General features: G+C 48.2%; 1 protein-coding gene, 1 non-coding gene and 1 pseudogene across 3 annotated transcripts; 1 reads left to right on the top strand and 2 right to left on the bottom strand.

Annotated features, from left to right (window-relative positions):
- The first annotated feature begins 364 nt into the window (after nt 1-364).
- Nucleotides 365-8,361, top strand: NAGA (alpha-N-acetylgalactosaminidase). Of its 2 annotated transcripts, none has more exons than XM_087814952.1 (10): nt 365-445; nt 855-946; nt 1,739-1,874; nt 2,417-2,588; nt 3,075-3,252; nt 3,598-3,692; nt 4,395-4,556; nt 5,854-6,051; nt 7,190-7,219; nt 7,700-8,361. In XM_087814952.1, exons 2-10 carry the CDS (start codon nt 931-933, stop codon nt 7,814-7,816), a joined length of 1,104 nt encoding a protein of 367 aa, XP_087671078.1. In that variant the 5' UTR covers nt 365-445; nt 855-930; the 3' UTR covers nt 7,817-8,361. The 2 variants fall into 2 exon arrangements, with proteins under 2 accessions (XP_087671078.1, XP_016065744.1); XM_016210258.2 differs by having other exon boundaries at nt 7,076-7,219.
- An 8,758-nt stretch (nt 8,362-17,119) lies between these two features.
- On the bottom strand, nt 17,120-17,190 carry LOC148093951 (small nucleolar RNA SNORD50). The gene has a single exon (XR_015714129.1). It is a non-coding gene; the product is annotated as a small nucleolar RNA SNORD50 (small nucleolar RNA).
- A 5,228-nt stretch (nt 17,191-22,418) lies between these two features.
- Nucleotides 22,419-24,164, bottom strand: LOC107534998 (frizzled-2-like; annotated as a pseudogene).
- Between the last annotated feature and the right edge of the window lie 615 nt (nt 24,165-24,779).

Genomic DNA, 24,779 nt, shown 5'->3' with positions numbered 1-24,779 from the left:
GGAGGGTGAGGAGGGCGCTGGGCCCACAGGGGGCGGGACTCTGGGATGGTGAGGAGGGCGCTGGGCCCACAGGGGGCGGGACTCTGGGATGGTGAGGAGGGCGCTGGGCCCACAGGGGGCGGGACTCTGGGATGGTGAGGAGGGCAATGGGCCCACGGGGGACGGGACTCTGGGAGGCGCGGAGGGCAATGGGCCCACGGGGGGCGGGGCTCTGGGAGGCGCGGAGGGCAATGGGCCCACGGGGGGCGGGGCTCTGGGAGGCGCGGCCGGCGTAGGGCCCACGGGGGCGGGGCACGGCGTTCCTGGAGGGGCTCTGATAGGCTCCAACAGGAAAGGCTGACCGCCGCCAGGCCCCGCCCCCTGGAACGAGGTAGGAGAATCCTGTGGCCGCGGGGCTTCGCGGCTCTGGAGGCTGGAGCGGCGGCGGCTCCGAGGAGGTCGGCAGGTGAGCGCCGCGGCCCCGGCTCTCTGGGGTGGGGGTGGGAGTGGGGGTCCCCTCGCTTGGCCTGCTGCCTTTGGCGGCCAGAGGCGGCAACCCAGACCCGGTAGGAGTCCAGAGCCTCGTCTCGGCCTGGTTTCTCCTGTCTTCCTGGGCGTCCTGGAGCCGGGGCTGCGTCTCTTTGGCCCCTGCCCGGAGGGAGGGCCACCCTTGGGCTCTCGGGGCGCCCAGCACTGCAGAGGGGGTGAGGTCTGATGTCCAAGACGCGTTGTTTAGTATTTCTGGAGGAAGAAGGGGCGCGATGGCTGGGAGGGAGTGGGGGTAGTGAGGGCGGTTTGGGGATCCACGCCCAGGGTTGAAGGCCGCAGGGCTAGCCCGGCTGCAGTGACTCCAGTGCTTTTCTACCGTTCCTTAGCTCCCAAAGCCCATCCTATAAAGCTGGTAAAAGCAGAGCAGATCTGGTCAGGTCCTGAGACGCTGCGTGAAGAGCAATGTTGTGGAAGACAGGTAACCTACAGGGGAGGGGGTGCTTTGGGAGGGTAGGTGACCAGCTTAGGGTGGGAGCTCCCTGAAGGAAGCCCAGTCCTCTGGTGTCTGGGCCTCCCCCTGATGTGGGTATGTGGGGACACATGTTCCTCTTATTCTTGGAGCTAGGCAGGGAAAGGAGAAGGAAATGCTTCCCACTGCAGAAATCAGTTCCCCTCTAAAGAGGTTTCTTTCTTTCTCATCCCGTCTCCCCCAAAGTGCAGAGGCCCTATCTTATGTGATATCAACATGTGCTGAAAACAACCCTGTAAAGTCGGGACATTAAGTCCATTTTACAGATAAGGAAACTGAGCCCAAGAGGAAAAGGGCTCACCCAGGTGAGCTGGCTGGGTGCAGGTCCCACCTGGCTGACCTCTTTAGTGCTTCTGAGACCTCTTGGGGGTCTGTGGTGGAGAGCAAAAATCCTGGATGGGACTCAGGAGACCTGGAGCCTGCCTACAGTGTACTGTCAAGTCCTGTGTGATGGAGTTGGTCTGGGTATAGAAAGGATATGACCTCAGCTATTAGTTTTTGCTAATTCTAGCACTGAACAGCAACTGGGGACCCGTGCCTCAAACACACTGATCTACATCAGGCACCATCTGCTCACTCGCTGCATGCAGGAGCCAGCAGTTGCAGGAAGAACCAATTCTGCCTCACACCCAGGAGTTGCTCCTCTAATGTGCAGGCCGGAAGCCTCTGCAGGGCTGAGCAGCATGTGGAGGGGTCGGGGCTATGGGAGCCACTCATAGTCATGCCTCAACCCTCCTACAGTGCTCTTGCTGGCCCTGGTGGACCAGGTGCTGGTGCTGGAGAATGGGCTCCTGCAGAAGCCACCTATGGGCTGGCTGTCCTGGGAACGCTTCCGCTGCAACATTGACTGTGATCAGGACCCAAAGAACTGCATCAGGTGAGTAAGGTCAGCACCACCTGACAAGCTTTGCCCAGAGCCCTGCAGAGTGGGGGCAGGGAGGAGAGAGGGTCAGCCAGAAAAGAGAACAGGGTCAGACACCCCCCCCAACCCCCATTCCAGAGAGACTACAGCCAGAGGTGACTTTTAGGACATCTGACAGCCTTGTGACATGCTTGGGGCCTCTGTGGGGCCTTTCAGGCCTGTGGGGCAGGTACCTTGTAGTTGACCCAGTCTCTGAGATAATTGAAAGGAGATAACTATTAAGGTCAGGCCAGACCTCACAGTGCTTCCCTTGGCTCAGTCTTGCCCCCTTGGTCTGGGACCAGGCCATTTGTTTCAGCTCACTCTGCTTAGGGCTCATGACATAATCTCTGTTGTCTTTACAATTGTTACCTGGCTTAGTCTGCAGCTGACTGCAAGGCCAGGGTTCTTATAGTCTGGATTCACACTCAGAGCATCGGAAAAGCTTTGAGGAAGGTGCCAAGGATAAGGAACATGCTGGGCCACTAAGTTGCTCCATCTCCTGCCCCTCTTGCCAGTGAGCGGCTGTTCATAGAGATGGCTGACCGGCTGGCACAGGACGGATGGCGAGACCTGGGCTATGTATACCTTAACATCGATGACTGCTGGATTGGTGGACGTGATGCCAAAGGCTACCTGGTGCCTAATCGCAAGCGCTTCCCCAATGGCATTGCCTTCCTGGCTGACTATGTGAGCCCTACCCCAACCCTTCCCTGTGGCCTCAGGGCCAGATCGCTCTTTCCACCTTACCCTACTTAGGGCTCCATTTCCACAATCCCTGCTTGAGAACTCAGTCTGGTGAGGGAAACATAAATAAACAGCTAGTTTGGGCCCACAGTGGTCGGTGGGAGCCAGGAAGGGCATCTGATCCAGCCTGGGATTTCAGGAAGTTTCTCCAAAGAGGAGGCAGTTCTTGAGCTGATTCCAGAGAGATGGCATTTAAGACAAAGGAGATGGCAGAAGCAAAGGCCTAGAGGCAAGAAACAGCTCATGGGAGTGTGTATGTTGGCAGGGGGGGGACCATAGTTGGCAGAGGCCAGACCAGCAGGCAGAGCCCTTTCCTTTGGGTACTGAGGCACCATTGAAGGTTCTAATGGGGCCTGGCCAGATGTGCCTATGAGGCGGTTCCTTGAGGGTCCTTTCCTGAGCCCACTGTGTCCTTGGCTCCCTCCACAGGCTCACTCCCTGGGCCTAAAGCTGGGCATCTATGAGGACATAGGCAACTTCACCTGCATGGGTTACCCAGGCACCACGCTAGACAGGGTGGTCCAGGATGCTCAAACCTTCGCTGAGTGGAAGGTGGACATGCTGAAGCTGGATGGCTGCTTCTCGACCCCAGAGGAACGGGCCAAAGGTAAGTCCCACAGCTGGCTGGGGACCATCAGGCAGACAGAGAGGGATGGCTGTGGAAGGTCCTCCAGTGTCCACTTGGCTGAGCCTCTGTCTGTCTGTAAGGCTCCTAGGAAGTAGTATTTCCCAATTCCCCTCACCCAGGGGCTGGAGGATCTTGGCTCCCAGGCTCCCTAAAGATGGGTTGGTACTATGCCCCACCTAGGAAGCATTTGTGACATTGGGTACACGGGGAAGCACCTCTGTTGGGCCTATTTCCTCACATTTGGTGGGAGAAGGTTTCGGTTGAGGCCCCATGCTGCTTCCTGCACCTCTTTGGTCCTGAAATGTGGGGGCTGAACTTCTCCAGGGTATCCCATGATGGCTGCTGCCCTGAATGCCACAGGCCGCCCCATCGCCTTCTCCTGCAGCTGGCCAGCCTACGAAGGGGGCCTCCCCCCCAAGGTAAGCCATTCTGTGCATCCACCTGGCAGTGTTCCCCACATCTGGCCTCCTCACCTCCTGTGCAGTCAGGGCTTCTCTCACCATAGTTGCCCATGTGCTTGATTTGTAGGCCTAGAGAGAGGGTCCTAACTACCCCAGAGGGGGCCTCAGCCAACCTAGGGTCTTAAAGAAGAGCCACTTGTTAGGTGGGCTGAAGGCTTGGGAACCATATGTGATGTGCAGACACACCGCACTCATCAAGTGGTCAGAATCTGGGTTGTACTGAATGGGCTAGGAGATCCAGAAGGCTGGTGAGGATAGGTAGGTGGGGCTGAGCCTCTGAAGGGCCTTGCGGGCACCTCACCAGGGGCCCCTCAGCACCTAAGACACTAGAAAGGGTGGGGTCAAACTTGCAGACCTGAGGGAGAATGCTGGCAGAGGGTGGGACTCTCACTGCGAGGACACAGGGTGGATGTGCAGCAGGGGTGTTGTTGGTATACCAGCGTGGGCCAGTACTCTTAGCTTGGCTTTTGGCACCAGCACCCATGGAGCCCCAGAGCAGGGCCCCTCTCTCCGAGGCCTTCCTCATCCTGAACAAGCTAGGGCTCGTTCTCTCCCTTCCCCACCCTCTGTCTCTCCTGCGGCACTTCCCCAACCCCTGTGCAGGCCTCCAGGCAGCAGGGTGTGACTCTGGTGCTGGACTCTGCCTCCCCTGACATCCAGGTGAACTATAGTCTGCTGTCAGAAATCTGCAACCTCTGGCGCAACTATGGCGATATCCAAGACTCCTGGAGAAGTGTGCTCTCCATCCTGGACTGGTTTGTGGACCATCAGGACGTACTGCAGCCAGTGGCAGGCCCTGGACACTGGAATGATCCAGACATGGTACCAACATGGAGGGGGGTGTCCCATGGCCCACCATCTATGATGGACCTGCTCCCCTCCGCCCTGTGCCCTCTAAGTGGTCGCTCACTGCCAGGTTCTAGGTCAATGTCTCTGAAATGTGTCCTTGAACCAGCTGCATTAGACGCCTTTGGAGCTTATTTATAATTCTGATCCCAGGGCCCTACCCCCACCTTTCAGATCAGAATGTTGGGGGAGGGCTTGGGAATGCCCATTGTTAGCAATCTTCCCAGGCAATTCTGATGCTTAAAACTTCAGAACTTGGTCAGTAGTGACTCATGTGAGACATTATTCCTCTGCAGGGTGAAAACATGAATATCCCACACTGTCTGTCCATCCCCTCCCTAGTCTGCCCTCGCCCAGGCTGTCTCTGACCCTTCTTCAATGGCCTGTACCCTGTCACCCTCCTGCAGAGCCTCCACAGACAGAATCGGCCTCTTGTACCCACCTCACTCATAGCCCTGGTGACTTAAACATTTTTACAATTTGTGTTATAGTTTTATAGCTACCTCTTCACTTAGTCAAGCATTTACTTCCAGTGATGATTATAATAATTCAAATATTCAGCCAGATGGTGGGGCACCTGGAGAAACAGAAATTGGCCTGCCTTAGAGTTCTAGCTCCAGCTCTGCCGTGTACCTTGGGCAAGTGACTTAATTTTTTCTGTGTCTCAGTTTTGTTAATTGGAAAATGAGAATAGTAGTAGCTACCTAATACAGGGTTGTTTTGAGGGAGAAATGGGTGACCCTGTACAGTGCTTGGCACAGCTTGGCACATATACGGTGCTTAGTTAAGTTGGTATCACTAAGTATGTAACAATGTTATGTAAGCAGTAATGTTGTCCCATTTGGATTGGTTGTTCTGGGTCAGGAGTCCCCATCAGTCCAGTTAGGGCATGTGGTGGCTACTGGCAGGAGCAGGGACTCTGTCCAGCTCTGGCTCTGGTTTCCTACCACTGCCACCCTGGCTGTGTTTCTTGACTTGCATGTTTCAGTTTACAAATGCTTTTGGCAGCAGGATCCCATTGGATCATCTGAACAACCTGTGACATGACCAGCACCCCCATATTTTTGTGAAATAACAAGCTGAGGCTCAAATGGAAAGTGACATGACTCATCCGAGGCCATACTGCTGGGGAATAGTGTTTGCCAAACCAGGCTCCCACCTCTGGCTGTCCTTCCCACTTCCGTCTTCTCTTGCCTCAGCTACAAGCTTGGGAGTGCCTGTGCCCTCTTCCCTGAAGAAGGCAGGGCTGACTGCTCCTCTCCTCTGCTCCTAGCTGCTCATTGGGAACTTCGGCCTCAGTTTCGAGCAAGCCCAGGCCCAGATGGCCCTGTGGACAGTGCTGGCGGCCCCCCTCTTCATGTCTACAGACCTGCGCACCATCTCCGCCCAGAACATGGACATTCTACAGAATTCACTCATGATCAAAATCAACCAGGACCCCTTAGGCATCCAGGGATACAGAATTCTCAAGGTACTGGGTGTGGGGGGAAGGAAAGGGAGGCTGAGGGACTAGGCTCCTCTGAGAACAAGGCTGCAAGGCTGGTTGCATGCAGTTGAAGACTACTGGGAGCTACTCCAGCTGTCCCCCATTTGCTCAGGTGAGAGCAGGGCCAGAGCTGGACAGCTCCTGGGATTTGGGGAAGGGAGACATCACCACACAGTGCACAGGGAACAGTGAGGCCTCTCAGTTTGGAAGTACAAGATGTCTGGCAGAGAACTGTGATGTCCGGTAGAGAACTGGGGCTTCCCTACAGTGTTTAGGCGTTGTCTGAGCAAGGAATATGACTATTACTTGTATTGGCGCCTTCTACTTATTGATCAGCTACTGTGTGCTGGGCATTCTAGATACATTTTCTCAGAAGGCCGATACTCCTTCCCTGTTTTACAAATGAGGAAACTGAGACTTGAAGAGTCTAAGTAACTTTAGCCCAAGACTTCACAATTGGTAAATAGTACAATAGGACTTGATATCAACAATGCTTCCCCAAAGTTTGTGCTCTTTGCACAAATTCTTCCCTCTCTAGTAAAAAGAAATCTACACACCTGTAGAACTGGTGAGGCCCAGTGGAGGTAACTAATCCCTGCCAGGCTGGGGACCTTCTGGAAGATGGGGGTTCACGCTCCTGGCTGCTCAGGGCAGGGGGCATCATTCCCGCATGCCGGTGCCCTCCACTCTAGTGCAGTAGCTGTCCACATCTGTCCCGCCCGTCATCCTATGAGCTCTCTGAGGCAGGACCTCATGCAGCATTGCCTCTGTGCCCTGGCATGGGGTCTGGCACACAGGAAGTGTTGGGGAGCGTCTGCTGAGTCAGGGAAGGAAGAAAAGTAGTTAGATATGTTGGGGTACTGGATGGCTGTGGTATCACCCCTTCAAGCTTTTGCATGACGTGGAACTGTGGGATGGAAGGGACCCAGGGCTCAAGGGAGGGCCAGGAAGGGAACTTCAGGGCCTGCCTGAGCAGGAACCCCAGCCAGTAGCCATCTTCTGTGCCCAGCTGAAATCCCACATTGAAGTGTACCTGCGGCCCCTGGTCAATGATGCCTACGCCTTAGTCTTCTTCAGCCGCAGGACAGATATGCCTTATCGCTTCCACTCTTCCCTCGCCCAGCTCAACTTCACCAGCTCCAGGTTATATGAGGTGAGTGCCCTGCAGGTAGTGAGTGCCTTTTGTTTCCCTTGGGAGGGTGTTGCTGAGGGTGGTCCTCACTCAGACATGGCCTCCCTAAGCCATGAGTCCTGTGGCAGGTGCCCATGTGGCAGCTGCAGGCACTGAAGGCCATGGCTGGTGCTGCTCTCTGCACTGGTATCTTCAAGCTGTGCAGAACTACTGTGTATAAATGAGTCCCATTACCCACTGAGGCCATGCTCCTCCCCTCACTGGTCAGCCCTCACTGGCACAGTCCTTGGGTTCTCTGTGGGTGAGGGCTTTCACCACTGCCTGTGTCTGGGCATCTTTTGGCTGTGCCAGTGGAGAAGTGATAGGACATTCACGTTCCCACTTCTGTAGGGCATACTGGAGATCCAGCACAGACAGGCCAAATTCCAGGTTTCTACGTCCCCTGAGGGGTCTCTGCATGGCCATTCTTATGATGGCACTGTTATATCCCTCCCATTGCAGGCCCAGGATGTCTACACGGGTGGTGTCATCAGTGGCCTCCAGGCTGAAACCGTCTTCACAGTGATCATCAACCCTTCAGGGGTGGTGATGTGGTACCTGTATCCTGTCAGGATGTAGGGGATACCCCAGCAATGAGGAGCTAAGATGTGACAGGCTGTAGCAGCACCACTGAACCCAGACCATGGAGCCCTCGCATGCTGAGGGCCAGCAGGCGAGGTTCTCTGCTACCCAGGCTGCTCGGCAATGGACCCCATCGGACCCAAAGTGCAACCCGGACCCAAAGTACAATCTCAGGGCCAGATTCCACATGCTGCCGAAGTGTGAACCCTCCTGGGAACTTGTCTTGGGTACTTTCCTGTGGCCGCCTGGCCTCTTACCTCGTCTGCACGGCCCCACAAATGTTGCTGAACAACTCAGCCGGCCTCCTGAGCCCCCACAGGCAGGGGCACTGATACCCATCAGGATTCCAGCCTCTGATCTTTCGACTCTGAAATCAAGATTTGGAATTTTTCTTATAATTAGGAATGGAGATCTGACCTCTTGTCAGGAACTTCCATGAATTATGATTGGCTTTCCTGCCCAGAGGAGGCCTTGCAGGCTGACACTGCACAGGAGTGACCTTGGCTCCATCAGGTCACCAATAAAGCTGTTCTTTAGTCAAACAGTTGTAACATGGACCTGGGGCCCTGGGTACCTTCGGTTAGGGACTCTGGGTGGCAGTACACAGGGTACTGGTTTCAAATCTGACCTCACATGGAAGATGTGTGGCATCTTCTGGCCCCGCATTTTCCAGAGTGACCTGCAGATTATACTGTTAGATAGTCCAGACTTGTCTCACACCAGGGAGCCATCCCTGCTCTGGCCAAGACAGTGGTGGTGGTGTGACGACACAGTGAGGCAGAGCAGCAATGGTTCCTCTCTGTCTTCCGCATCCCTCTCCACCCCATTCAGATAGTCCAGGCTCTGCTGGCCATGACACCCCCCTCTCACCAGCCCCTCTGCCACACACTGAAAGGCCTGATCTGCTAAGGAGCTTGGTGGTGTTGTCATAAGCACCGTGCAGCTCCTCCCTCCTTTTCTGACAAGGCTTCATTCAGTGGCTCTCGTGGCCTGGGGGGGGGTGAGAAGGATCCACTCTGCCTTCCTCCCACAGGGCCCATGGCCTGTCCTCTGTCCTGCAGTGCACCCTGAGCCCTCCCCCAGTTTCTCCCCTCCTAACCTGGCTGCAGAGATTCAAATCCCCCAGCTGTGCCCAAAGACAAATCCAGGGACTGTGTTTTAAAACCTGTTTCCTATCCCTCCTCCTAGAGAAAGGATTTTAAGGTAAAAGAATGGCATGTTCTTTTTTTTTAATCTTCACCCAAGGATATTTTCTCCATTGCTTTTTCAGAGAGAGTGGAGGGGGCAAGGGGAGAGAAACATCGATGTGAGAGAGAGACGTTGATTGGTTGCCTCCTGCGCACATCGGCCAGGGCCGGAGATCGAGCCTGCAACCAAGGTACATGCCCTTAGCCAGAACTGAACCCGGGACCCTTCCGTCGACGGGCCGACATTAACCGCTGAGCCAAACCGGCCAGGGCAGAATGGCAGGTTCTTGACTGCCTTCCTTTGGTTCCTATTTCCCTTAGCTGAGCCCTCTTCCCTTAGCTGAGACAGGTCACCTGTCTTCCCTGATGGTCCTTGTCCCCATTTGGAAAGCTGGCAGTGGAGCAGGCTACATAGGTTCTCCTTGGGCTCTGAATGTGGGAACACCCAGTGCTCAAGCCTTGCACTGTCCTGCCCGGTGGGAACTCTCTGGGTGCATCTTCCATACTCCCTCCCTCAGGGTTTGAGGTTCTTGTATTTACAGCATGGTGTCGAGTGTGCATTTTACAGTATCATTTAAAATTCCTGGAGTTTTGCTGACTGAGTCATCAGAGAAATCGCCTTTTCCCCAGTTGTTGTCTTGAGGCTGTGGTCACTCAGGAGGACAGAACCTACCTCATCCCAGGCCTCTGACCCTGGAGGCCTGTCACCCTGTGCATGCCTCCTGCTCTGGGTCTTTGTTGTGGAATGATCTCGGGTGGGAATATTTCTTTTCCCAGCCCCAGGAAAGAAGTCTTTTCCACCACCCTGGGATGTGGTCGAGTATGGTGGTTGAGACCATGGACTTGGGGATTGGGGTCAGGGATCAGCCTGGACTTAATCAGTCAATTTCTTTGCCTTCCAGACCCAAGAGGTGGTTACATTTCTTTACTTGCTGTGTAACTTGTCCTTTTATCCTGGAGGTGCCTGATTGGTTCTATCTCTTTAGCCTTAATTCTCTCAACACACACCCTGCCAATCTTCCAGGACATTGTTTTACTCCCTTCTATGAAGGCCAGTGAGGGACTCAATTATTTTTTTTCCCCAATTCAAGGAAGCCTTGTTTGGGCCCAAGAGTACCCCCTCTCTATTAAACTTTTTATTATAGAAATTTTCAAACACAAAAATAAAATAGTACAGTAAACCTCCATGACCCATCACCCAGCTCCAACAACTGTCAACATGTGCCATTCTTTCGTATTTCTCTTCCCACACACACTTTTTTTGCATGTGAGCTGAGAGTATTTGAAAGCAAATCAAAGGAAACTCTGAACACCACCATGCAGCTCTAACATACGGGGTCTTTTAAAATATATATGACTCCCATCAGTAGATGAGTGGATTAAAAAGCTGTGGCACATTTACACCATGGAATACTACGCAGCTGTAAAGAAGAAGAATCTCGTACCCTTTGGGACAGTATGGATGGACCTGGAGAATATTATGCTAAGTGAAATAATCCAGGCAGCAAAAGACAAATATCACATGATCTCGTTTATACGTGGAATCTAAAGAACTTAATAATCTGATGAACAGAATAGATTCAATGACATGGAAGCATAGATGAGACTGATGAATGTCAGAGGGATGGAGGAGGGCGGGTGGGTGGAGGGGGAGAGAGTAACCAAAGAATTTATGTGCATATATACACAACCCGAGGACATCGACAATGGTGGGGAGAGGGACTGGGGAGAGGGAAGGAACGGGGTGGACCGGGTCATTGGGGAGAAAAAGGGACATCTGTATTATTTTAAACAATAATAAATAAATATATACATATATATATATATACACACATATATATATATACATATATATATACATATATATATATATATGACCTTACACAATTTTCCTATCCAACAAAATTAAAATTTTAATAATCTAATTAACTGTCTGTGTTCAGTTTTTGCAGTTGGTCTCAAAAATATCTTTCTGTAGTTTGACTCAAAATCCAAGCGAGGGATCGACAAAAATGGTCCAGTAAAAACCACCAAAACTTTGTTTCCTCCATTAAAGCAATGAACAACTTGCCATATATTATCAGAATCAACTTTCACAGAATTCTGGAAATTAACCAAAGGCTTGCAGCAACCCAGAGAGCATTTGGTCAAGAAAGATAGTAGAATCTTGGTAAGAACAGCAAGCTTTGTACTGTTTTAACTTATCCTAGTATCACATTTTTTTTTTTTTAAAGAGTGATACAATTAGCAGGGGTTTTTTGAAAATATATCTTTATTGATTTCGGAGAGAGGAAAGGAGAGGGGGAGACAGATAGAAACATCAATGATGACAGAGTCATTGATCTAGCCCGCAACCCGGGCATGTGCCCTGACCAGGAATCGAACCCCGATTGCCTGGATCCCAGGTCAATGCTCAATCACTGAGCCACGCCCGGCCGGGCCTAGTATCACATTTTAAATCAGCTTTTAAGAACTAAAGGAAACCATGAATGTCTAAAGAACTAAAGGAAAAAGAAAGAATGATGTCTCACTAAATAGAGAGTATAAGAGACAGAAATTACAGAAAGGAACCAAATAGAAATTCTAGAATTGGAAAGTACAATAACTGAGATAAACATTTCACTAGAAGAGCTTGATGGATCAGCAGACAGGACCAAGCAGAAAAAAGCCAGCAAACTTGAAGATAGGTCTATTGAAATTAACCCATCTGAGGAACAGAAAGAAGACTGAGGAAAAGTAAACAGTCCTGGCCAGGAACCAGGTGGATCAGCTGGTTACAGTGTTGTCCCCGATAAGACAAGGTTTTGAGGTTTTTTTAAAAATATATCTTTATTGATTTCAGAGAGAGGAAAGGAGGGGGAGAGAGAGAGAGATAGAAACATCAATGATGAGAGAGTCATTGATCAAGCCCCCAACCTGGGCATGCGCCCTGACCAGGAATTGAACCCCAATCACCTGGATCCTAGGCGGATGCTCAAAACTCTGAGCCATACCCGGCTGGGCAAGGTTTCGGGTTTGATCCCTAGTCAGGGCACACACAAGAATCAACTGGTGCATGCGTGGATGAATGAAACAAATCAGTGTTTCTCCTCCCTCCCCCCCTCCCTCCCTCTCATCAATTAAACAGAGGCTCAGAGACTCAGGGGACACCATGCAACTTATCAACATACAAAGAAAAAGAGTATTTGAAAAAAATAATGGCTCAAAACTCCCCATATATGATGGCAAATATTCATACCAAGACCCATTATATTCAAACTCTCAAAAGACAAAGACAAAGGGAGAATTTTGAAAACAGCAAGACAGAAGTGACTCGTCACATGCAAGAGAAAATACTTCGAGATCAATGAAAATAAATATACAACATACCAAAAATACCAAAACACAACGTACCAAAACTTAGGAGTGAAAGTAGTGATCACAGTGAAATTTATAGCTATAATTTGCCAATATTTAAAAGAGTGTAAAGACAACCCACAATGGGGGGAAATATCTGCAATTCATATTTCTGATAAGGGATTTCTATCTAAAATATATAAAGAACTCTTAAAATTCAATAAGAAAAAGCTCAATTAAAAATGGGCAAAGAATCTGAATATGTTTCCAAGGAAGATACGAGATGGCCAACACTCAACATCACTAACCATTGGGGAAACACAAGACAATGAGATGCCACTGGACACCCAAAAGGGTGGCTAGAATACAAATGTGAGGTAACAAGTGTCGGCAAGGATATGGATTGGAACCACACACACTGCTCGTAGGAATGTAAAACAGCTACTGTGGACGGTGGTCTGGCAATTCCCCAAATGATTAAACACAGTTATCATATGACAGCAATTCTCTGTCTAGGTATTTCCTTTCCAAAAGAAAGGAAAGTGTATGTCCACACAAAACCTTGTAAACAAATGTTTATGGCAGCACTATTTATACCAGCCAAAGGTGGAAACAATCCAAATGTCCACCAACTGATAATGAACAAAATATAGTTAACCATACACTGGAATATTATTCAGCCACAACACGGAGTGAAATACTGACATGCAGAGAGAGGAAGGGAGAGGGAGAGAGAGAGGGAAATATCAATGACGACAGAGAATCATAGACTGGCTGCCTCCTGCACACCCCCCACTGGGGATCAAGTGTACAGCCTGTACCTGTGCCCTGACTGGGAATCAAACTGTGACCTCCAGGTTCATGGGTCAATGCTCAACCAATGAGCTACACCGGCCCCGCTACATGGATGAACTTTGAAAACACTATGCTAACGGAAAGAAACTAGTCACGAAGACCACATGTTATATGATTCCATTCATATGAAAGTCCAGGATAGGAAAATCTATAGAGAGAGAGATTAGTGGATGCTGAAGATGGGGGAATAGGGGTTGGTAGCTAAAAGGTACAGGTTTCTTTCTGAGGTGATGGAAATGTTCCTAAATTGACTGGAGTGATGGCTGCACTTACTGTGAATATACTAAAAATCACTGAATTGTACACATTAAAATGGGTGGACTATATGTTATGTGAATTATATATCAATAAGGCTGTTAAAAACACACACACCTCACACCTATGTCCATTGCAGCAGTATTATTCACAATAATTAAGATGTGTGAGCAAGCCAAATGTCCATTGACGGATGAAAGGATAAAGAAAAAGGTATATTCATACAATGGAATATTAGCTTTAAAAAAGGAAGTGCTGTCACATGCTACAACATGGGTAAATCTTGAGAATATTCTAAGTGAAATAAGCCAGTCACAAAAAAACAAAAACTGTACAATTTCACTTACATGAGGTATCTAAAGTCAATTTCATAGAAACAGAAAGTAGCATGGTGGTTACCAGGGGTGTGGGGAGGGGGAAATGAGTTGTTCAATGGGTAGAGTTTCAGTCTTACAAAACAGCATGGCCAGTGTTGCTCAGTGGTTGAGCACTGCCCTATGGTCTGGGAGATCGAGGTTAGACTCCCAGTCAGGGCACATGCCCAGGTTGCGGGCTCGATCCCTGGGGTGGGGGGTGGGGGGGCAGGGGATGCAGGGGGCGGCCAATCAGTGATTCTCTCATTGATGTTTCTCTCTCTCTCCCCCTCCCTTCTTCTCTCTGAAATCAATAAAAATATATTTTAAAAAACAGCTTTAGAACGTTAAGAGATCCACTGCACAACAGTGAGTACAGGCACCTCCCAGTTTCTGAAAGTTCGCCTTAACGAAGCGGACTTCACTTTTAGGACAGACCTACATTAGTATCTGTTTTTGCTAACCAAAAGAAATCCCAACAGGATATTCGCTTTTATGAAAAAGCCATTACCGTACTAACATGGGTGTTTCATAAAAGCAAAGTGGCATGATGCAAACTTTCAGAAAGAGGATCCTCTTCGCTTTATGCCATTTGGCTTACAAAGGTTTCATAGGAACACTCTTTCATCTAGAGGGGAAAACCTGTATAGCTAACGCTACTGAAGTGCACACTTAAAAGTGGTTAAGATAAAATTTGTGTTGCAGTTCTTTTTTCTAAAAAAAAAAAAAAAAATCTATATATCCCTGAGAGTGAACCAGGAGATGCCCAGCATTATAGGCATAGCGGCCATGGACAAGCCCAGGTAATCGACGCCAACATGTCTAGAACATAGCACATGGGCTCACAGAGAATACCTTCAGTCTGGATCACAAACAGGACAGCAGCGTTCCCCAGGAAGGGGAGATCCAGCCCAGAAGTGCACATCTCCCAGCGCCTGGGATGCCCAACAGGAGTGAAGGCGGAGGCAGCTCCAGGAACGGCTCTCTTCCCCGCCGCTGCTGGTGACTGTGCCTATCAGAGTGAGAGGTCCACATCCAAACGATTCTTGTTCTACTTCCTTCTTTTTCTGGACTCCTGGTAAAATGCAAAATAACATTGTCATATCCCTTTTCTCCTATTCAATGTTATCCAAACCTCTCTGCCATCCTTACCTGAACCTCAGATGGCTCCAGGAACAGAGCCAGCCTCACTCTCCTCCAGGTAATTTCCATCCATAAGAGGGTGAACAAGAAGAGAGGGGAGACTACCCTATGTATTCAGGGTTAAGGAGTAAGAATTTAAAGTGTGGTGATGTAAGTGACATGGCTAAACAAGACATCGCTCCTGTATCACCCACTCAACTCTTTGGCATCCATCCACGGACAAAAGTGACCGTGGGAGTGGTGAGACCCAGCGCTATGTGCCTAGGGCCCCGGGAGAAGTGTTGCTCCCCTGTGCACCGTGTAACAGGCATACAGACCTTGTTCCTGGCTGTGGGCCCTGCCGTGGCCTGTGAGGTGGCTGCAGCCCCTCTCAACATGGTCTGGGAGAAGCTGGAGAACAGTCTTAGACAATCACCCACAGGCGAGAGCACCTTGGTGGCTCAGAATGTAGTCTATCTTGGTGAATGTTCTATGTGAGCTTGGGAAGAATATGTATTCTGGTGGTGCTGAATGACGTACTTTACAAATGTCAATTAGAAATAGTTTGATACTGTTGTTTAGTTCAGCTATATCCTCACTGATTTTCCTGCCTGCTGGATCCGCCAAGATTTTATTTTACCTCTATTACGCCTCTAACACTCCTTTCTTTATGTAGATCAAGTTTCTGATGTGTATCATTTTCTTTCTTTCTGGAGAACTTCTTTTGATATTTCTTGCAAGGCAGCTGTGTCAGTGACAAAGTCCCTCAATATTTGTCTGATACAGTACTTCAGTTTTGAAGGATAATTTCACTGGACACAGAATTCTACATTTAAAAAAACAATTTAAAATCTTTAACTCCATTCTTTTCTTACTGGCATGGTTTCTAAAAAGAAGTCTGATAAAATTCTTTCTCTATACTAGGTAAGGTTTCCCCCCTCTGGCTTCTTTCAAGATTTTTTCTTTGCCTTTGATGCTTCTGCAGTTTCAACATGATTATTCCGTTAATAGATGTTTTAGTATTTATCCTGAGATTCCTAGATCTGTGGTTTGGTATCTGTAATTAATTTTGGAAAATTCTGTCATTAATCTTCAAATATTTATTCTGTTCCTCTCTTTCTTCTTCTCTGGTGGTCCCATTATGTACACATATGCTCTGTGTATGCAGGCTACACATTTTGTAATTGTCCCACAGTTCTTGGATATTGTTTGTTCCATATTTTTCTTTTTTCTGTTTGCATTTCAGTTCTTGAGGTTACTACTGACATATGTTCAAGCTCGCTGATTCTTTCCTTGGCCATGTCTAGTCTACTGATAAATGCATCAAACACTCTTCATTTCTGCTACAGTGTTATTTCTAGCATTTCCTTTTGATTGTTCCTTAGAGTTTCCATCTCTCTGCTTACATTATCCATCTAGTCCCAAATGTTGTCCACTTTTCCATATTAATGGGCATTAATTTAGCATATTAATCAGTTGTTTTAAATACCCAGTCTGATAATTCCTACATCTTTGCCATGTCTGAATCTGGTTCTGATATTTTCTCTTTTAGTATGCCTTGTAGTTTTATGAATGCCAGACATGACATACTATGTATAAGGAACCGAGGTAAATAGGCCTTTAGTGTGAGGCTTTGTTTATCTGGCTTGGAGTTAGGCTGTTTACTGTTTGCTGTAGCTGTAGGTGTTAGAGGCTAAAACTTCTTCTGGTGTCCTTGTTTTTGTCTCTTCTGCTTTGTGTTTCCCTAGTGACTTCTCAAATAAGGTCTGAGATGTGCAGTTCTTTCCGTCGTAATCCCCTCTTATTATGCAGGGGCCTGACTGATATGGCAGTAAAGAGTTGGGAAAGGCAGGCATTCTGTAGTCCTGATTAGGTGTCAGTCTTTTAGTGAGCCTCTGGCCCTGGGCTTTGACTTTCACTAGTGTTTCCCACTTGTTGGGTCCCCCATCCCCAACAGACACCCTTTTTGATGCAGAAAGGCTAAAGGGTTCTGGATTGGGTGTTTCCCTTTCCCCACATGAAAGGCTGCAGTAGGCTGGAGTTGGGTATCTCCCTTCCCCAGGTCAGTTAGGCTCTGGTTAAATAGTTTCTCTTGAGGCAGGCCATGTAAGAACAGAATGCTCTGGGTATATTTTCTTTTAGAAATTAGTTTAAATTTATTTTCAAAAATTCCATTTTCCTTACAATGGTCTATATCAGAAGCTAGATCTATATTAAGTTTTTTCAAAAGAAATTCAGGTTCGGGATAGGATAATCATAGATAGGGGTTTATTTTCAAAATACAGTACCTATTCCTTCCATCCCCCCTGCTAGAAGCACAAGGGGATTTTTCTCCACTTTTTCCTGTGGGGAACTGGTAGGGTTCCTGGAAGTAAACCCCACACAAATGTTGGGCTTCTCCCTAAGACTGCTCCCCCTCCCTGAAATTTTTAACTTTCAAGCTTGTGTATGCAAAGCCTCCCCCAATTCATCAATTACAGTTAACATTTTCCTACCCTCATACTGGCTCCATCGACAGGTTCCTTTCCTGAGCTTTTGCATTTGGTGAACTGTGGTTCTCTGTATCCACCTGTCTCTCCAATTGTGCAGGCAGCAGTTTGCTCTATGATTTCTAATGGACCTAAGAAGAGTAACTGATTTTTAATTTATTCAGCTTTTTTCTTGTGAGGATGGGAGTGTTGACTTCCAATCCCCTTACATGCCAGAGCAGAAAAATGTACTCTCCTTTTTAGGACCCAATCTGTGAGGGAAGCAGGAAAGATTTGCAGGCAAGGAATATGTGCACAAGGGGACAACTGGTCTTCTTACTAAGGCTGGACTAATGTTTGTACCAAAGACCTTCCTGGTTGCGGCATCAAAACAACACAGATATCCCCTTCTCCAGGAAGCTGACAGGACCACCTTAAGCTGGTCAGACCTCCTCCTCTAAACCCTATGCAGACCCCTATCATTGCACTTTTGTCAGGAATTAGGATGGTCCCTCTCTCTTATTGGTCATCAGGTAAAATGCCAGAACTGGGTCCAAGGGAAAAGCACACGCTTGAGCATAAATATTTTTAAAATAGTCCCCAAAATGATGTACTCCAAGGACCAGGCGGCTGAGAATCAGGGAAAGTAAGATCATCAGAACAATCCAACAGGAGGGGGTCCAGACAACCTCCCCACGGGGACCACATAGAGGGTGAAGTACTACCTGCTTCCATCCTATATTTTGGGGGTGAGTGTGTCCAGGACAGGGTGGACACTTGCAAAACATAATGAAATTGTCTATCTCTGGAGCAGTCTGTGTACTGCTTGAGGTCAGGGTGTGTCAGATTCCTCAGAACACAGGGTTGGCATGGAGCAGCCTCAGTTAAGTACTTGACCAGAACTGATCCTTAGGAAGCCCAGAGCACAATACTGGGTAGCACAACAAACAAGTGGTCAGCTCACAAGCTCTCACATCAATTTATTCTGGCCTTCCCCTCCATGGAAAGTTGGAGAACAGGCTTCCCCAACTTAGGCAAGTGTTCCATCAAGGGGCACTTCAGCACTGAGACTTCAGCACTGAGAAGATCCACCTCTCTTTGGTATCAGAAAATGAACAGTTGAAGCAGAACAAGTGCAGAGCCCAGCCAGAAAACTGAGAGCCTGGGCACGTCCAAGCTGCCTACTGGGCCGTCCCAGGGGACAAGCACCAGGCCATGCATATCACAGATGCCCTCAAAAACAGAGACACAAAGCCCACAGCAGAAGAGCACAACAGCAAACAGACTTTAATCAAGGGTGTAAAATCAGGGTGACCCTGCCTCTTGCTTACTTTTTTTGTCCTCAGGATGTAGGCAGGAAGGAGGCCTGTTCTCTAACAAGGACTGAGAAACCAGTCTCTATCCCCAAGCTGTTTTATGTGGACTGGTTCAGACCTCTCTCACTCTGGTTGGCTTGCAATCTGTTTTCAAGTTTTTCCTTCCTTGAGAACAGGAGTCTTCTCATATTCATTTGTGTTTTGAGGCGCTGGGTGTAAGGGAAGGCACCTTAGAATTAAGCTGCCTTTATACTAGCTGTTCCCTATGCCTAAAACACTCTTCCCCAGGCCTGCATGGGAAGCTCCCTCACCTCCTTTACCCTTCAAATCTTTATTCAGTATCACCTTCTCAACAGGCTCTACTACAAACTGCTCCCTCTGCCAAGGCCCCAGCACTCCTAATCTCCCTTTCTTTGCTGTCTTTGCTTTTTCTGCAGTTTGAATATAGTATGTCAAGTTCTATCATATAATATGCATTGACTGAATCTTAATATTACCTGAGTGTAAGCTCCATAAGAGCAGGAGTTTTTGTCTGTTCACTTATCTCCCAAGTGCACAGAAAAGGGACTCAATAAACAAGTGTGTGAATGAAAAGGGAAACCTATGTTCAGATCTTGCCCTGTCACTTACTAGTCATCTGTGTGCCTTAGGCAGTTTGCTTCCCTCTTAGCCCATTTCTTCATCTATGAGATTGGGATTCAAGCACTCTCCTTGCAAAATTTTGCATGTAAAGTGCCTGGCAGGGTGCTTAGCACAAATAAATAGTTAATAAATGGTCCAGTCACCCTGGCCGGTGTTGCTCAGTGGTTAGAGTCAGCACACCAAAGAGTCGCAGGTTGGATTCCCAGTTAATGTCCCCCTCCCCCCGTGCTCTCTCTAAAAACCAATGGAAAAAATATCCTTCAGTGAGGATTAACAGAAAAACAACAACACGGGGCCAGCCATTGACATAATTACTGCCCCTCTCGCCCCTCTCAAAGTCTTCACCTTCCATCCATTATAAGCAAGTACCGTTTACTTGGGGCATCACTAAGGCAATTAATGCAGTGGAGCCTTCAGGTCTGGGCTGTAATGAAGGGGTGAGGCCTCGAGGCCTTGAAAAACTCCAAGATCTCAGGACTCTCTCTTCTGTGCCAGCTGAGCTGGCTCAAGAACAGCTAGCCTCAGGCTCTCAGCAACCCCCACACTTCATTTACACAGCAGCAGATCTGGAATCAATCTTCTGATCTCATGAGAAATCTGAGTCCTCCTTGAACCTACTATACAGCTTTTGACACCATCGATTTTCAAGGCCCTCTGACCACCAGGAATCAAGCCTGCAGTAGGAAAAGGGACTCAGAGCTCCCCAGGACCGCACAGATGTGTGGAGAGGATCAGGCCACTACATGCACAGGAAACTCCTCCTACTGCTTGGCACCTGTAGAGTACAAAGAAAATGCTAGGGAGCAGGTTCCCCAATCAGAGGTTAGGGTCCCAGGCTCTGGGCCAGCCTGGGTTCACATCCTGCCTCCAATACTCAATAGTTATGAATTCATTGGTTTCCTAAGGTCTCCAAACTTCAGTAAGCTTAGCTGTAAAATGAAGCTATGAACAGAGGCCACTTCACTGGATTAAGTGAGGGATTATGTGAAATAATGCTTATGAAGTGCCTTAGCACACTGCCTGGCACCAACTATAGTATTGATCATTTGCTCACTCAAAGTTCTTTAAACACCAGATGAGTGCTATGGGGCCACCTTACCAGAGGTGGCTTTGGCCAGTATGAGCCATATAAACCATGGTGGTGAGGTAGGAAGAGGTGAAACATAACCATGCCTTCAGGACTGTTCAATTCAACCAACCAGAGAGGAGATAGTTTTCTCTAAAATCTAAAATTTTAATTTCTAAACCTAACAGTTTGCCAAACAAAACTGATTCTGCAAATTATAATCTTCAGCTGGTAGCCAAAATTCATGGACCATATATATGTTTATATGTATATAATAAGTCAAGAATCATAATTTGTCTTCATTCACTTAATAAATGTTTACTAGACACCACTGTTTCCCTTGCCTCCCACTAGGCCCCTGCGATGGGATACAGCCTCTGCTTTCAAGGAGCTCACAGAGGGGAGATGAGCATGCAAACAATCCCAACAGGGTTGGCACTGTATATATATTTTTAATCCTCACCCAAGGATATGTTTTTATTGATTTTAGAGAGAGAGGAAGGGAGAGAGAAGGAAACACAGATGAGAGAAACATCAACTGATTGCCTCCCATATGCACCCCAACCGGGGATTAAACCCACAACCTAGGTATGTACCCTGAGCAGGTTTCGAACCCACAACCTACTGGTGTAGGGGATGACACTCCAACCAACTGAGCCACCTGGCCATGGCAGACTGGCACAGTATTTTGCCAGAAACATGCTGAGGGTACAAGCTTGGCAAAAGGGCAGTTACCCTAGACAGGGAGTTTAGAACAAACTTCTTAGAAGAACTTCTGTGCTGTTTTGAAAGATGAGAATGCAGTGAGGAGGAAGGCAGAGGCCATGCAGTTCAGTGTCTGCATTTAGTTCTGCTCGGCTGGATCCCACAGCTGGAGAGATCCCTGGAGGGGCCAGACTGTGCAGGGCCTTGAAGGAGTATAACACAATCCACGTATATTTGAAAATCAGGAGTTTGGACTTTATCCTGAAGGCTGTGAGGAGCCACTGCACAATTTATAAGCAAGACAGAGCCTCACATGCTATTAATTTAGTTTTAAAATTACTCATTTCTCAAGATAGAAACATATAGTACACATGCACTTAATACAATTTTCATTGAAAAAACTAAGTCTCCCTCTCCATTCTTTTCCCCAGCCATGCAGCTCCCCAGCCCAGAGGCAACCCTGTTATCACTTGATTACTTCATTATGTATTCTAGTATGGTGGAATCTGAGAATTTATATATTAAAATACTTAAAATTTTACTACGAACTACTTTTCTATTACTTATTTTTAAAATTTATTTTAGAGAGGGGGGTAGAAAATGATGTGAGAAACATCGATCAGTTGCCTCTCGTATGCACTCAAGCAGAGATGGAACCCACAACCTGGGCATGTGCCCTGACTGGTAATCTAACTGGTGACCTTTTGGTGCATGGGATGACACTCAACCAACTGAGCCACACTGGCCAGGGCCTATTATTTCTTCTTTGTATCACAGTTATAGTATTATATTGATTTTGGTTGAAATGATGTGGAACCACATGCAATTGCCTGCAAATTTCATTCCACTGAAGGAAACATTGTAAAATATAAAAGGGGGCATTCAGTCTGATAGGATGGAAAATCTCTGTAGCATATACTCCCTAAAACTTGCTTTTCTCATTTAACAATAAGACTTAGAAGTTTTTGCATATGTAGCATGGATTTCCCATAGTTCATTTAAATATTTACTATTAATAAATCTACAGGTTATTTCTAATTTTGTGCTGTTAGAAACAATGAATGTAATGAAATCTCCCCACATACATCTTTGTGCATACATGCAAGTACTTCTCAGGAATAAATACTGAGAAGTCTAACCACTATATCAAGAGTAGATACATTTTAGTTTTTGGGTTTTTTTAATTGTTCTTTATTTAAAAAAATAAAATAAGGAGTCTGTAGGAGCACCCTCCCCCCCCCAGGAGGAAATCATAGTGTGGGCCGGTCTGGGAACAGCCCCTCACACGGTGGTCTCAGCTGTTGGTGAGACGAGTGTAGAACTTCCTCCACGAGTGCAGCATCTTGCTGCACCAGATCCAGAAGCCTGGCATGATGCCCACAGAGATGAGTGTAATGAGGTATTTGACCATGTAGACGGTGAAGTCAGGCAACATGTGCAGCGTGTAGCACGCTGGGCACTGGATGGGTGGCCAGGCTCTTGCAGTGCTGGCTCACCCACCAGCGCTCCCAGTGCTCTTGGAAGGCCTGCTTATAGAAGTAGCAGATGATGACTATGGTGGAGGGCACTATGTAAAGCACGAAGACACCGTTGTGCACCATGAGCTGCTCCAGCTTCTCCGTCTTGGTGCTGTCGTGCTTCATGATGGTATCGATGCGTAAGAGTGACATGAAACCATACAGAAGGAAGGACGTGCCTATGAACAGGTACTCAAAGAACGGTGCCAGCACAAAGCCCTGTGAGGGCCCAGGCTATTGAAGCCTACGAAGCACACACCGCTCAGCAGGTTGCCGTTAATCTGGCCCATAGTCAGGATAGTGATTGTCTTCACCACCAGCACAGCCCATGTGGTCAGGTGAAAGCACTGCAAGTTGGCCTTGATAGCCTCATGGTCCCACACTTCATACCTGCCGCCAGGAATCAGGTGAGCGACAGGATGACCCACCAGATGGAACTGGCCATGCTGAAGAAGTAGAACATCATGAAGAGGATGGTGCAGCCCTCCTTCTTGGTGCCCTACACCACCGTGTGGTAGCCATTGTCGGAGAAGTGCTCATTGCACACTACACACTCCTGGAGCATGAACCTGTGATATAGGCCACCAATACCATTGTGTAGCAGCCAGACAGAAAGATGATGGGCCGTGCCCGGCCGGGCGTGGCTCAACGGTTGAGCGTCGACTTGGGATCCAGGCGATCAGGGTTCGATTCCCGGTCAGGGCACATGCCCGGGTTGTGGGCTCGATCAATGACTCTCTCATCATTGATGTTTCTATCTTTCTCTCTCCCCCTCTCCTTCCCTCTCTCTGAAATCAATAAAGATACATTAAGAAAAAAAAAAAAAAAGAATCATTTAAAAAAAAACAACATAGAAAGATGATGGGCCGCTCCGTGTAGCAGAAGAGCTGCATGTCCACCAGGTACGTACGTAGTGACAGTGAAGAAAGTGGAGGCACAGCACAGCAGCGACCAGTTGAGGATGCAGAGGCAGGCAAATCTCATCTCCTTTTGCGAGAAGAACACGGAGCCATCGGGCCCTGCCAGCTCACAGGGCGCCACGCAGTCATGCTCACCCAGGAACTTGTAGCTGAGATAGGACGGCATCTTGAGGGCGCGCGAGCAGTGCAACAGGTGGTCCAGCATGGCATATAGTGGGAAGCGCATGCAGTGCAGACACTCGAGCCACTGGAAACTGAACTTGTTCATGAGCGCCTCGCAGCCCTGATGGAACGGCACGGCGGCATGGCCTGCTCCAGCACGGTACATGTGGATGCGTATATGGAGCACAAGAAGAAGCGCAGTTCAGGCGATCACTGCCCTTTCACCAATGGGTAGAACTGGTGCACGTCCAGGCCCAAGTCCTCCTGGTTAGTATGGCCCAGAAGGTTGAGCATGATGGTCTGATTGTAGGAGATGTTCATGCACAGCAGGATGGAGATGGGCCAGCAGGAGCCGTGGTCCAGGATGGAGATACCCTTCTCTCCGTGTAACTGGGCTGGCCCCGTAGCGGGCAGCAGCAGCACCCCTACCCCAGATGGCATCTTTCCCATGGGCCTCACCCTGGCCGCTGCCTCCCATGACTCTTTGCAAACTTTGCTCTCAGCTGCAGAGTTGGTGAGGCTGAGTGGGGGAGGGGGAGGCTCACCTGCCTGCCAGCTCACTGTGGTCAAACTCATTTTAACTTCTAAAAAGTACTGCTGGCCCTGGATGGGTGGCCCAGTCAGTTGTAGCATTGTCCTGTACACCAAAAGGTTGCGAGTTTGATTCCCGGTCAGTGCACATAACTAGGTTGTATGTTTGATCCTATAGGAGGCAACTGATCGATGTTTCTCTCTCACATAGATGTTTCTCTCTCTCCCCCTCCCTCCTTCTTCCTCTTGCTCTAAAATCAATAAAAATATATCCTTGGATGAGGATTAAAAATATATTTTTAAAAATAACAAAAGGTACTGCTGAATTTCTTTCTAAAAAGGCACACCAACATAACTCCTTCCAGCAGTTTATAGCATTAACTGTTACCCCACATCTTTCCCAACACTTGAGGTTTTCAATCTTTTTAATATCTGTAAATCTCTGGAAATAAAAAGTGTTTCTCATTTCAACTTGCACTTCCCTAACACTAGTTGAGTCGAATGAACATCTTTTCAAATGTTTCT

The sequence above is a fragment of the Miniopterus natalensis genome, chromosome 2, assembly GCF_054644295.1.
Source record: "Miniopterus natalensis isolate mMinNat1 chromosome 2, mMinNat1.hap1, whole genome shotgun sequence".
In the NCBI taxonomy this organism is placed as follows: domain Eukaryota; kingdom Metazoa; phylum Chordata; class Mammalia; order Chiroptera; family Miniopteridae; genus Miniopterus; species Miniopterus natalensis.
This window is presented reverse-complemented; position numbering and strand designations above follow the sequence as displayed.